The sequence below is a fragment of the Lampris incognitus genome, chromosome 12, assembly GCF_029633865.1.
Source record: "Lampris incognitus isolate fLamInc1 chromosome 12, fLamInc1.hap2, whole genome shotgun sequence".
In the NCBI taxonomy this organism is placed as follows: domain Eukaryota; kingdom Metazoa; phylum Chordata; class Actinopteri; order Lampriformes; family Lampridae; genus Lampris; species Lampris incognitus.
This window is the reverse complement of record NC_079222.1, coordinates 30,278,006-30,290,150: the sequence shown is the minus strand read 5'-3', so window position 1 is coordinate 30,290,150 and position 12,145 is coordinate 30,278,006. Positions and strand designations below refer to the sequence as shown.

At 42.0% G+C, this 12,145-nt stretch overlaps 1 protein-coding gene across 2 annotated transcripts; it reads right to left on the bottom strand.

Moving 5' to 3' along the window:
- Positions 1 to 7,501: 7,501 nt before the first annotated feature.
- On the bottom strand, positions 7,502 to 10,870 carry snrpd3l (small nuclear ribonucleoprotein D3 polypeptide, like). Of its 2 annotated transcripts, none has more exons than XM_056291020.1 (4): positions 10,777 to 10,870; positions 9,478 to 9,616; positions 8,428 to 8,620; positions 7,502 to 7,716 (listed from the first exon to the last, which is right to left on the bottom strand). In XM_056291020.1, the coding sequence occupies exons 2-4, from the start codon at positions 9,601 to 9,603 to the stop codon at positions 7,652 to 7,654; spliced, it is 384 nt and encodes a 127-aa protein (XP_056146995.1). In that variant the 5' UTR covers positions 9,604 to 9,616; positions 10,777 to 10,870; the 3' UTR covers positions 7,502 to 7,651. The 2 variants fall into 2 exon arrangements, with proteins under 2 accessions (XP_056146995.1, XP_056146996.1); XM_056291021.1 differs by having other exon boundaries at positions 9,478 to 9,619; positions 10,777 to 10,858.
- Between the last annotated feature and the right edge of the window lie 1,275 nt (positions 10,871 to 12,145).

Here is a 12,145-nt window from a genome sequence, read left to right as displayed (position 1 = left end):
CTTCCCCCAACCTACAGGCAGAAACTGAAATCTGAAAAGCCTGTGGCTGAAACTGTGAGGAAATGGACCAATGAGTCCAAACTGGAGCTCCAGGCCTGCCTCGACTGCACTGACTGGAGTGTTTTTGAGGCTGCATCTACAGACCTGGATGAATTTACTGACACTGACATCTTACATCAGTTTTTGTGAGGATATGTGTGTGCCCACCAAAACCTTCTGTACCTTTAACAACAATAAGCCCTGGTTCACATTAAAATCATGTGACAATACTGTAAGAGATTTTTGTCTCGCGCCTCATTTAAATAAATGGACTTAAATAACTGCCACGACAACATGACCATGCCTTTCCAATTTGTCTATTAATCTATTGTGATCAATAGTGTCAAAAGCTTTTATTTAGATCTATAAATATCCCCAGAGCAAACTTTGTTTGGTCTATGCAATTAGTTATTTCTTCAATCAATTCAATGAGCGCCAGAGATGTCGATCTGTTTGGTCGAAACCCGTACTGGCTATCGGTCAGCCGATTGTGTTTCTCAATGAATTTGTCTAATCTGGCAGCAAATAGTTTTTCTAATATTTTGGAGAATTGTGACAATAATGAAATCGGTCTTTAGTTTGTAAATTGGTGTCTATCTCCAGTTTTATATAAGGGTAAGACTTTTGCTATTTTCATTTTGCTTGCCAGGTTGAAAGGACATGTTATAGATGTGGGTTAGCGGTTTTGCAATACCTTCGAATACTTTCTTAACTATAGTCATATCAATATCATTCCAGTCAGTAGATTTTTTTTGTTCTCACATTTGTTTACAATGTCCACGATTTCTTTCTCTTCTACCGCTCTAAGAAAGATGGAACTTGCGTTTCTGTCCCCATGATCACTATCGTTCCCCTCTGTGATTGTTTGTTTTTTTCTGACAGTTTTGGGCCAACATTTACAAACAATCTGTTGAAGCCATTGACCTCATCTTCCATGTTATTTATAGTCTTATCGTTGTCTGTAAAGTATTGAGGGCAGCTTGGGCTGCTAGATCCGTTTCTAATAATACTACTCAACACATTCCATATACCTTAGGTGTTGTTTTTATTAGTCTCTAACTCTTTGTTATAGTATTCCTTCTTGCATATCCTCATAAGTCATTTGTGTAGAGGGAGAAGAGTAAAGTCCTCCGGGTGTTCCGGTTTCCTTCCACAGTCCAAAGACATGTAGGTCAGGTGAATCGGCCCTACTAAGTTGTCCTTAGGGGGTGTGTGTGTATGTGTCTGCCCTGTGACTGCTGGGATATGCTCCAGCATCCCCGTGACCCTGAGAGCAGGATAAGCCGTTTGGATAATGGATGGATAGATTTTTGCTTCAATAGTCCTGTGCTTTATGGATTCTATATAGAGCTTGTTTTTGTTTTTTTTATGTTGTGTTGTGCCATTCTCTTGGCCAGCGTCTATTTGGTTTTCCTGATGTACAAGTCACAGCAATCCTCCTGGCACTTAACAACATACACTATATTGCTCTGTTTGTGCCGGGGGACCCGATCCTTGGGGTGGACCAATTTCTGGCACAATGTGTTTTGGAGCTTGAAAGCAACTGAGACACAGTGTTTAGAAAATACACATTTCAGCTTTTCCGACACTCCTGCCACATACGGAATCAGCACTGGTTTATGCTTAGGCAGCTGTTGTCCTTCTCCTCTCTTCGATCAGCTAGTGCAGTGTTTGGGCGTCTTCCTGGCTTTGACAAATGCCCAGTTAGGATAACCACACTTAACCAGGGCCTGTTTAATGTGGGATTTCTCCCCCTTCCCTGTCCGCTGTGTCGGTGGGGACGTTGTCAGCTCGGTGGTACAGCATCCTGACGACTCCTTGTTTGTGCTCCAGTGGATGATGAGAGTAAAACCTTAAGTACTGATCAGTATGTGTTGGCTTATGGTAAACATCAACAATCAAATGTCCCCCATCACCAATGCAATTTCTGTCTAAGAAGGCTAACCTATAATTTTTCACATCCTCCCTGGTGAACTTGATGTGGCTGTCCACAGAGTTAATGTGGTCGGTGAAATGTGGTATATCCTGAGATTTAATTTTAACGCGGGTGTCGTCCACATATCTCAACCAATGGCTAGGTGGTGTCCCTGGATAGGACATCAGAGCCCTCTTTTCCACTTCCTTCATATGCAAGTTGACCACTACTGGTGAGACTGGGGAACCCATAACACACCCATGCTTCTGTCTATAGTACTGCCCCCTGTATGTGAAGTGCGTGGACTGAAGACACAGCTTCAGGAGCAGACACACTTTCTCAGTGTTAAGGGTGGTCCTATTGTTAAGGGTGGGGTTGTCTTGTAATTTCATACGGACTACCTCCACTGCTTCATCAACAGGAAAGCATGTAAAGTGGGGCGTAACATCATAAGAGTCCATTGTTTCATCCCCTTCCATGATGATGTCCCTCACCTTATCCACAAAATCCAGTGTTCTGAATGTGACGTCCAGTACTTGTCTTTATGCATGCTCAATAATCCAAGTAAGAAAATCAAAGAAAGTTGAATCAGCTGATCTGGATACAACGTTTATTGACAGAAACGTTTCATCACTCATCTAAGTGACCTCTTCAGTCTAAACTGACTGCAGGTATCCCCACCCTTATAAACAATACAGTGACATAATGGCTGAAACCAACAATCAGTTTCAGTGTGACCATTAACTAGAGTTACCATGGCCATGTGTACTATTCACAGCGGATTTGGCATTGTTTGCAATCACAGCATTGTAAGATGGCGACAGATGTGCTCTTAGGCCCCCTACCCCTCAGTTCAGAGATGGTCGTTCCCTCTTCACATAGATGGCCTGTTTGACTACCCGTTCAAACCACCATTCCTCCCTATCAAGGATGTGCACATCCTCATCCTTGAAAGAGTGGCCACTGACCTGTAGATGGGTGTAGCCTGTGGAGTCCTGGCCTGACGTGTTAGCCTATTTGCATACGAAACTGGTCATTGTTTCCGGTCGTTATGCCACTTTATTGTTTATAAGGGTGGGGATACCTGCAGTCAGTTTAGACTGAAGAGGTCACTTAGATGAGTGATGAAACGTTTCTGTCAATAAAAGTTGTTTCCAGATGAACTAATTCAACCTTCTTTTATGTTCAGTGCTGCCTACCAATGGGTTAAGAACAGATGCCAGAAACTTAGAGATGTTATAGGTCACTGAGTTAATCATACAAACAACAGAACACTCACATCTCTCAGTAAGGACAATAACACCGGGGGGCTAAGAGTACTCCTGCAGTCAGTCGAGACTGAAGAGGTCACTTAGGTGAGAGCTGAGTGACAATAAGTTTGTCTCAATAAATGTTGTGTCCAGATGAACTGATTCACCTTTCTGTGAAATCCATACATGTATTATTGAGCATGTATAAACACATAAATGAGTAATGTGATAGATGAAATCCCTTGCTGCTAAGTTTAAAGCACCAAGTTTCCAACACTGGTGGGCAGAAATAGTGCTCACAAATCAGGCAAGCAGAGCAACATACTAGCCCCTACACAGCAATATATCATGGATAACTGTAAGCTAATGCACTAAACTTCTCTGATCCCTGGCAATCACTGCTGCTCGGTGAAGAACAGGGAAGTTGGACTTGAGCCCCCTGGAAACACAAACAGATGCTGCGTTGCTCCAGATGCTGCACTGTGCCTCTTATCATGACAAAAGTCACGTGACCTGACCTTCCCCATCTGAGCAGAAGGGAAGGGGAAGGAGATTTATCAGGACATGTAAAGGGGGAGGGGGGCTTTAAGCCAAGGACAACAATAATAACATAGGCACGGGCCTAAAGGCAGAATACAGGGCCATCTGGGGCAGAAGTGAATTCTCAGCCTCATTAAAAAATCAACAGAACAACCATGTCACAGCTCAGTGGGGTATGGAGAAATAACTTCCTGTGACTGAAAAGATGGGTTGGGACACAAGATGTGTGTCACAACATGTACCGCAAACTAATTCTGAGTCTGTGAGTGATAATGATGTGTCATTACTGTTAATAATGGAAATATGTCTAGAGTTATTGAGATCGAGAGGGTCACTACCTTTACGCAATGGGGTAACTCTGGCACATTTCTAAATTGATAGAACTTCACATGTAGACAAAGATAAATTGAATAGATCAGACAGAGGATATGCCAGAACATGAGCCAAGCTTGATGAATTTAATCTCCAAACCATCTGGACCAGCACCCCGACCTAAGTTTAGATCATAAATAGCTTGCTGAATATCAATTGGACAGAATATTCTAAAGGGGAAGGAGCTACCACATTTAGAGTTATTCAATGAAACATCAGAATAGGGAAAACCAGAAAACTGTGAACTGCAGACAGAAGAAAAGTGCTGGCTGAAGGCATTAGCAGTTATAAAGGGATCATTAACAACTTCATTATTAACTCTTTTATGAGCAGTAGAGCTTTTAGTGGATTTATTGATCATACTATTGACTCTGTTCCAAAACTTTTTAGGGTTATAAAATATATTAGCTAATGCGTCTTTATAATTGACTTTCTTGTTTTTGGTTGTACATATATTCCTGAAATGTTTACATGCATTCCAATCTGCAGAATCCTTTTTTCGAGCAACATTTTTTCCCAGGCCTTATCTCTCTGTTTAAAGAGACTTTCAAACTCACAATTAATCCAAGGTAAATGTCTACCTTTAACCTGAACTGTTGTCCAGGCGGTGTGTTTGTCCATAACATTAACAAATTCAGTAAAAAAAAAGGAAGTTCCATGCATCTTCAACAAAAGTTACTAGTTGAAACCTAGCCCAATTCTTAGCAATTGAATCTTGAATGAAAATTTCGGTGTTAATATTTCTACATTGTCTAACTTTAATGCATCTTGACGGAAGACTTCCAAATACATAAAATAGTGGCATGGTCACTGACACAATCAGATAATACCCCAAGGTTAACTGGTATATTAAGAGATGCCATCAAATACTAAGACTGGCAAAGCAGAAATAACTGCAATATCAAGATACAAATGAGAGATGCGAAACTATAAGATCTACATCTTCCAAATATCTACTTTGTAACTACTTTGTCTTACTAATGACGATTTGAATATATTTCAAATTTAGCCATAAGCTTTTAAGATTTTACAACGTCATTGATTATATATATGTGTGTGTGTGTGTGTGTGAATATATATATAAACTTAGCACAAAAAGTAAGGAAATGTGTGTTTGGTAGATTATGTCTTTGTTGTAACAATGCTTCTTGGCAATAAATCTTATATCAGGCACCTGATTGTCAGCACCTGGGGTACCAGAAGCTCAAAACAAGAGTCAATAGCAACAGCAAAATAAGCTGTTTGGCATTGGCAGAGAAGATTTGGCAAATTTTTCATGGGCGCAACCCACATACTCAGCTCTGCTGCTCATCCCACAAATGCATGTTCCTTACAAATGTGGCCCCATTTAAAAGGGGAATAAACAGGCTTTCCAACGGTATAAGATTTATTGCCGAGAAGTATTGTTACAACAAAGAAATAATCTACCAAATAAAAATGTCCTTACTTTTGTGTGTGTGTGTGTGTGTGTGTGTATATATATATTAGGTAGACAGGTACGTAGCACAGAAATTACAAATCCGCCCATGAAATTAATATTGCAGCGAATTCGGGGGACAACGCAACCACAGGAACTGCCGCGGCCGGGAGGCGAACCCGTACCGCCCGCACCGCAGGAGACATCGCTAACCGCTCGACTGAAGGGTCGGACCCGCCAGCCAGCGGCCAGCGTGTCTTCTTATCCATGCACGTTACAATATCTTTGGCCTTTGACACAACGCTTTTGATCAGTAAGGCTGAGCAACAGCAGCGTGAGTTTGCGCGTATATTTTTAACCATCACTAAGGGGAACCACTGTCAGGACGTTACGTCAATATCACCCTGCTTCGCTTTTCCTACGTTAGCAAGGCAACGGTTAGTATAGTCTACCTAAATACGTGTTAACCCGCTACAGCCTGGTCGTTACTAGCCCCCCCGCCCCAAAACGAAGCGACTTATCGCTTTTCTAGGTACCGCCATACCCACAATTACGCACCACTGCTACCCCCCCCCCCCCCCCCCCCAACGATTATCTCTCGGTTATCTCTGGCTCTGCCGAAATCGATGCAAGAAATTATTTCTGAAACAATTCGTGCAGCATTGTTTTTTTGTTGTTGTTTTTTTGCTAGCTTAAACCGAGTCAACACGGCTAGCAGGTACCTCATCCTGCACTGGACAGATGCGGTTGGACGGAGGACAAGTCCGCCCCACACCTTTCATCAGCTATACGAGTCACCATTTGGCGAAAGCCAGCAGCCGAGGTCGAAAGCTTACCTTATCACGCAGGCCCACGCATCCGATCTGCGGTCGCCGTGTTCGCTGCGGTGCAGCGCGGAGAACAGTAGCGCCGCTAACTCGGTGGCCGGCTAGCCAGTGAGGGAGCTCCCCGGAGGCGGCGAGCGTCTATAGTGTGTAGGCTCTGATGGTGAAGCCATCCAGCGGAGCGGACCCACCCCCTGCTCTACCGAGACGGGGAAACGCTGATACGCCGCACCCCCGGCGCTTTTTAAATGACGTGAAATCACTTGCGATCAAAGAGCGTATGCAAGAATCACGTTTGTGAAACAAACAGTTACGCGCGACCGAAATAAACATTTTGCTGAGGACTTTCAAGGGACGCCAACATCCGCCTTCTAGCGCCACCAGATGGTGAAAGGGCAATTTGCACGCGAAGGAATCGGGACGCGTCTCATGAAAAGCCCACTTGCTTAACTGAAATGTCCTAATTACTTTCAATTCCTCCGTCAACATTTGAACAAACATGGTAAAATGCCTCATACTCGCATCACAAGAAACAGACCGTGTACAGTCACAAATGTGTCCTTGCAATGTGAGGGATTAGACATGAGAATGTACAGTAACACTACATAAATCTGAGTGGGGTTTTTTTTTGTCGTACATGGAGCAAAACTATTCTGTTACACTACGTTGTGTTAATCTCTTCAATACATGCTGCAATCCACCCATCCATTATCTGAACCGCTTATCCTGCTCTCTGGGTCACAGGGATGCTGGGACCTATCCCAGCAGTAATTGGGCAGGCCGCCAGGCAATCTCACAGCCCCCCCCCCCCTCCACACACACATTCATACCCAGGGGCAATTTGGTATGGCCGATTCACCTGACCTATGTCTTTGGACTGTGGGGGGAACCCGGAGAAAACCCATGCAGACACGGGGAGAACATGCAAACTCCACACAGAGGAAGACCCGGGACCACACTCAAGGTTGGACTACCCCGGGGCTCGAATGAAAAGCTCCAATGATAGTTTAAATTAGTTGTGCAAATGAGGTTATTGATGATTTGGGTTACAGTATCTCAAGTTAGGAGATTATTTGACGATTCTGCTAGTTTGGAATAACGATAAAATCAGTTTTTGGGGGAAATCATGAAGATGGATATGAAGTCTTGGAAAAAAAAAATCACATTTAATATCAGAGGTGATATTACACAAAAGAGGAAATATAATTAAACTGAAGGAACAAGTTTATTTTTCTAACACTAAGAAATAAAAAAGAGTGCACAATGTAAAATGAACAGGAGACCAGGGGAGCAGTTAACGCCTCTTCTGGAAGATGTTGCCTCTTCCCATTGCGCCACGACCACGACCCCTTGCAGCCACTGCCGGAAAACAAAAAGGAAAAAAAAATCAATGGTTTTAGATAACAAAACATAAAACGGGTCATTTCATATTTTGTTTGCCCATTTCTAAATGGTAGTTGGGAAACGGGTTTTCTGATTTCAAAATGAAAATCCGTTGGCTGCCAAGTACATTGGCCTTTTCCATACCGCGAATTTAGGGCCCCATGAAATCAGTTATATTTCTCTCTAAATTCTTTTTAATTTTTTCCCATTTTCAACTTTTTGAATTTGGATGTGTTTTTGCCAATTTTTACTAGATATCACAAGTTTGTGTAATCAACTACAACAACAGCAAAAGGGCATTTTGAGTTCATTATAATCCAAGTGCTTGCACAAGACATTTACAGTAGGAATAAAAGCACAAAGTGTCCAATGTTGACAAAACTTATAGAGTTGTTGTGCGCGAGTAAAAAATGGCCCCCTGTATCAAAATTAATGCTCAACTGCTTGGGTTTAATGATAAATTATCTTAGAATGGGAAAAAAGGTTACAAATGCAAAAAGCTTGAAATACTAAAAGAACGAGTAATGTAACAGTCTCGTTGGGGGGCAAAAGGTCAAACAGCAACAATAACTCAACCAGCCCAGCATGTTTTTCAACGTTGAAATCTGGTGGTGGCACATTAACCAATCAGTACTATTAAGCAATCCATGCTGGAATTTACAACATTCAACAAGTTATAGTACTTACCTTGAGCTTTAAGAATAGCTGCCTTCCCCCTTCCTGCTCCTGACCCCTGGTTCTTGCTTTTCATGCTTTTTAACATTGGGGCATTTTTCAACATGTCAGGCAGGATGAGAAAGCGGATCTTGCTACCACGGATGTAGACCTGCTCCAACTGGGCCACCCGGCCATCACGATGGGTAATCGTGATGTTTGACATCTGACAGGAAAACAAAACCAGATGTGACTAGATGAACAAGCTTGTGGAGAATACAGCATGCCACTTATTTTAAGGATAAATAAACCTTAACCTGGGCAGCCAAAAAGGACAAGTGTGGGTGCAGACTTTTGTTACAATTTAACAGTTCCAACCCTGACCGGCTCTGTGCATAACTGTAGTCCACTGACTTCTGGTTTCTACTGCAGCGGTCATACCAGTTTCCTGTTTGTTTGGTGTGTGCTATTGACAATGGCAGGTGAACGTTTGTCGACAATTCTGTGCATGCCCTTGACATTTATTCACGGTAAATCTTGCAGGCATCGCAGAAAATATGCCATTGTCAATAGCACACAGCAACAAACAGGAAACTGGTATGACCACTGCAGTAGAAACTGCAAGTCAGTGGACTAGTTATGCACAGAGTGGTTTCTCCTCATTGATATGTCAAATCAGATGTATAACTTCTCAGTTGGAATAAAGGCCTGCACCCACACTTGCCCTTTCTGGATAAGGTTGTCTACCCCTGCTCTTAACTTTTCATGTTGAAAGTCAGTGAAAAACACATTTCACACAAGGGCCAGGTTACTATGAAAATATAGTGCAGGCATAAGCAACCGTGTGCTAGTGGATGCAAGGAGTATGTTGGCTTTCCATCCATCCAATCACTACACCAGGTGATTTCAATGACTAATACACCTTTAAGCACAGAGGGCAGATTAACTGGTGAAATCTCCAGTGCAGTGGTGCCTGGTATAGTGCAAACAATATTCCAATAATTAACACATAACATTCGATAAGTTGGTCCAATTTCCATGATTTCGAAACAGCTGCTTAACAAGCTTATATAAAAACCCCACCTGGCAATTCATGTTGTCCTCAGCCTCAATGAGTTTTCCCCTGTAGATCTCTCCAGTGTTGGTCTCGCAGGTCACAATATGTCCCTCTGCCTCATGCAGGACCTTGATTGGTACGCCAATGGACATATTTGCAGTTTTTCTACTGAAACACAAAATATGTTGACAATTATATTCCTACCAAACATGGGAACTACACCAGGGGTGGGCAATCTTATCCAGAAAGGGCCAGTGTGGGTGAAGGTTTTTGTTCCAACCAAGCAGTTACACACCTGATCCCACTAATCAACCAATAGAGTCTTTGCTGAGGAACTTGATTAGGAGACAGGTGTGTAATTGCTTGGTTGGAACAAAAACCTTCACCCACACTGGCCCTTTCTGGATAAGATTGCCCACCCCTGATACACAGTCCTTAAAGACAATACAAATGGTAGTCCAACGCTGTCGATGAAAGAATGCAGTTGCAATGTAAATTAATTTCTAAAACGGATGTTAATTGTAAAGAAAATTGTCAAAACAAGATGTCTTAATCTTGGTAATCGTTTTCAAAATTAATCAAAAATAAATTGGAACCAAAGGACACACTAATAGGGGCGGCATGGCTCAGGAGGTAGAGCGGGTCGTCTAGTAATCGGAAGGTCGTTGGTTCGATCCCCGGCTCCTGCGGAGAGCGTGTCGAAATGTCCTTGAGCAAGACGTTAAACCCCTAAGTGCTGGTTGGCACCTTGCATGGCAGCCTCCACCATCTGTGTATGTGTGTATGAGAATGGGTGAATGTGAGGCATACACTGAGTGGTCAGTAGGCTAGAAAAGCGCTTATATAAATGCAGTCCATTTACCACTTTTTAGCATTTAATAGCAGATAAAGAAGAGAGAAAAATCAACTCAGCTAAATCCTTTTCACATTGCAGTTCTCCACAAACAAAATTGGATTTTGATTTCACTAGTAGCAGAGCCCTGGGGCCATGGTTGCAAAAAAAGCCCGGCTTGGTTTGGTTTAGCATGGTTGCAAAAAGCTTGTTACAAACTAGCTAGCTAGCTTGCTTCTAAAATTGGCGGCGGGGTTGTTTGGACTTTCGTCGATAGAAACCGCAATATATGTTAGTACCAACTGAAATAACCTTAGTACCAACTGAAATAGCCTTACTCCAAAATGCCCATAGACATGCAGGAAAAACACACCGGGACAAAACATGATGTTCAGAATATTTAACTCTGTGCCGGGAAAAAAAATACCCCAAACTCAACAATATCTAAACGGCGTTACTGAAAAACATTTTGGCTTTTCTTCTTAAACGTTACCTTGTTGTTTTGTCGAGTGATTAGCTCTTTGCTGTTTGCGACGGCGCCCTAACTTCAACGTGCACTCGTCGTTCGTTTTGTCGCGCTTCCGGCTGGTCATAACGTCACATGCTCATGACGTAGTTCCGGAACACGGAAGACGCGCGACAATTTAAAAAAAAAAATTTTATTGAACATTTTTCATGTACAGATTCTTAACCCAGCCACTGAGGTGCATCCTTAGTGCCGGTCCCAAGCCCGGACAAATGGGGAGGGTTGCGTCAGGAAGGGCATCCGGCGTAAAATCTTTGCCAAATCAAATATACGGATCATAAATACGGAAGATCCGCTGTGGCGACCCCTAACGGGAGCAGTCGAAAGTAGTAGTAGTAGTTCATGTACAGATTCTTGAAAAAGGTTCATTACAAAACCAACATGGCAAATATACATTCCACTCAAAAATACATAGATATATCCAAAGTGCCAAAGGGAACAGTATGTAGACATTTCTATACAGTATATCAGGAAGTGCATAGAGATTAAATGTCATATGACAAATATACGGTAATGTATTACGAAAATAAGGGTACAAACAATAATGAATTAAATACATGACATACACTAATTGAAAATAATAAAACATAGTCCATCAGTCTTCTAATTCAGTGGGAAAATGTCTTAAAACCTCATAAGTCTTTAGTGCTTTTGTATCGGTCATTAGTTTTAAAGATTTCAAGTATAATCTAAATTCATTTAAAAAAAACAACAAATTTGGGGGACGACTTAAAGTATCTATTTTTATGAATTAAGAATTTGGCTAAGCAGAGGATTGCATTACAACAGAGTTCATCGTTTTTGTTTTGCAAAATCATACCGAATGTTATATTGTCTCTAGAAATCGAAGTTGGAAAGGACAACATCCTTTGCTTTATCCATTTGTGAACGTCAAGCCAGAACACAAGTACCACACCACATGAGAGACGCGCGACAATTGTTTAATCTTTTTTTAATCGAAACAGGAACCATAGTAAATACAAGTCTAGTTATCCCTCATCATTGCTAGATGAACATAAATGAATAAAATAACATTAAAAACTTGTTTTCCCATATTGTCTTTATGCATGCTCAATAAGAAAATCAAATAAAGTTGAATCAGTTCCTCTGGACACAACGTTTATTGGCAGAAACGTTTCATCCCTCATCCAAGTGACGTCTTCAGTCTAAACTGCCTGCAGGTATCCCCACCATTATAAACAATACAGCTGCATAACGGCCGAAACCGACCATTTTCATATGCAAATATGCGTGACTGGCGTTACAATGGTCAGGTGTACTACAGAGGATTTGGGAATGTTTGCAATCACAGCATCGTAAAATGGCGACAAAAGAG

Excerpts from the sequence above, each read along its gene's own strand:
- snrpd3l (XM_056291020.1), bottom strand. The coding sequence starts at position 9,603 with ATGTCCATTGGCGTACCAATCAAGGTCCTGCATGAGGCAGAGGGACAT. Across the intron at positions 8,621-9,477 it reads AGGACAACATGAATTGCCAG|ATGTCAAACATCACGATTAC; the intron begins GTGGGGTTTTTA and ends TTTTCCTGTCAG. Across the intron at positions 7,717-8,427 it reads AGCTATTCTTAAAGCTCAAG|TGGCTGCAAGGGGTCGTGGT; the intron begins GTAAGTACTATA and ends GTTTTCCGGCAG.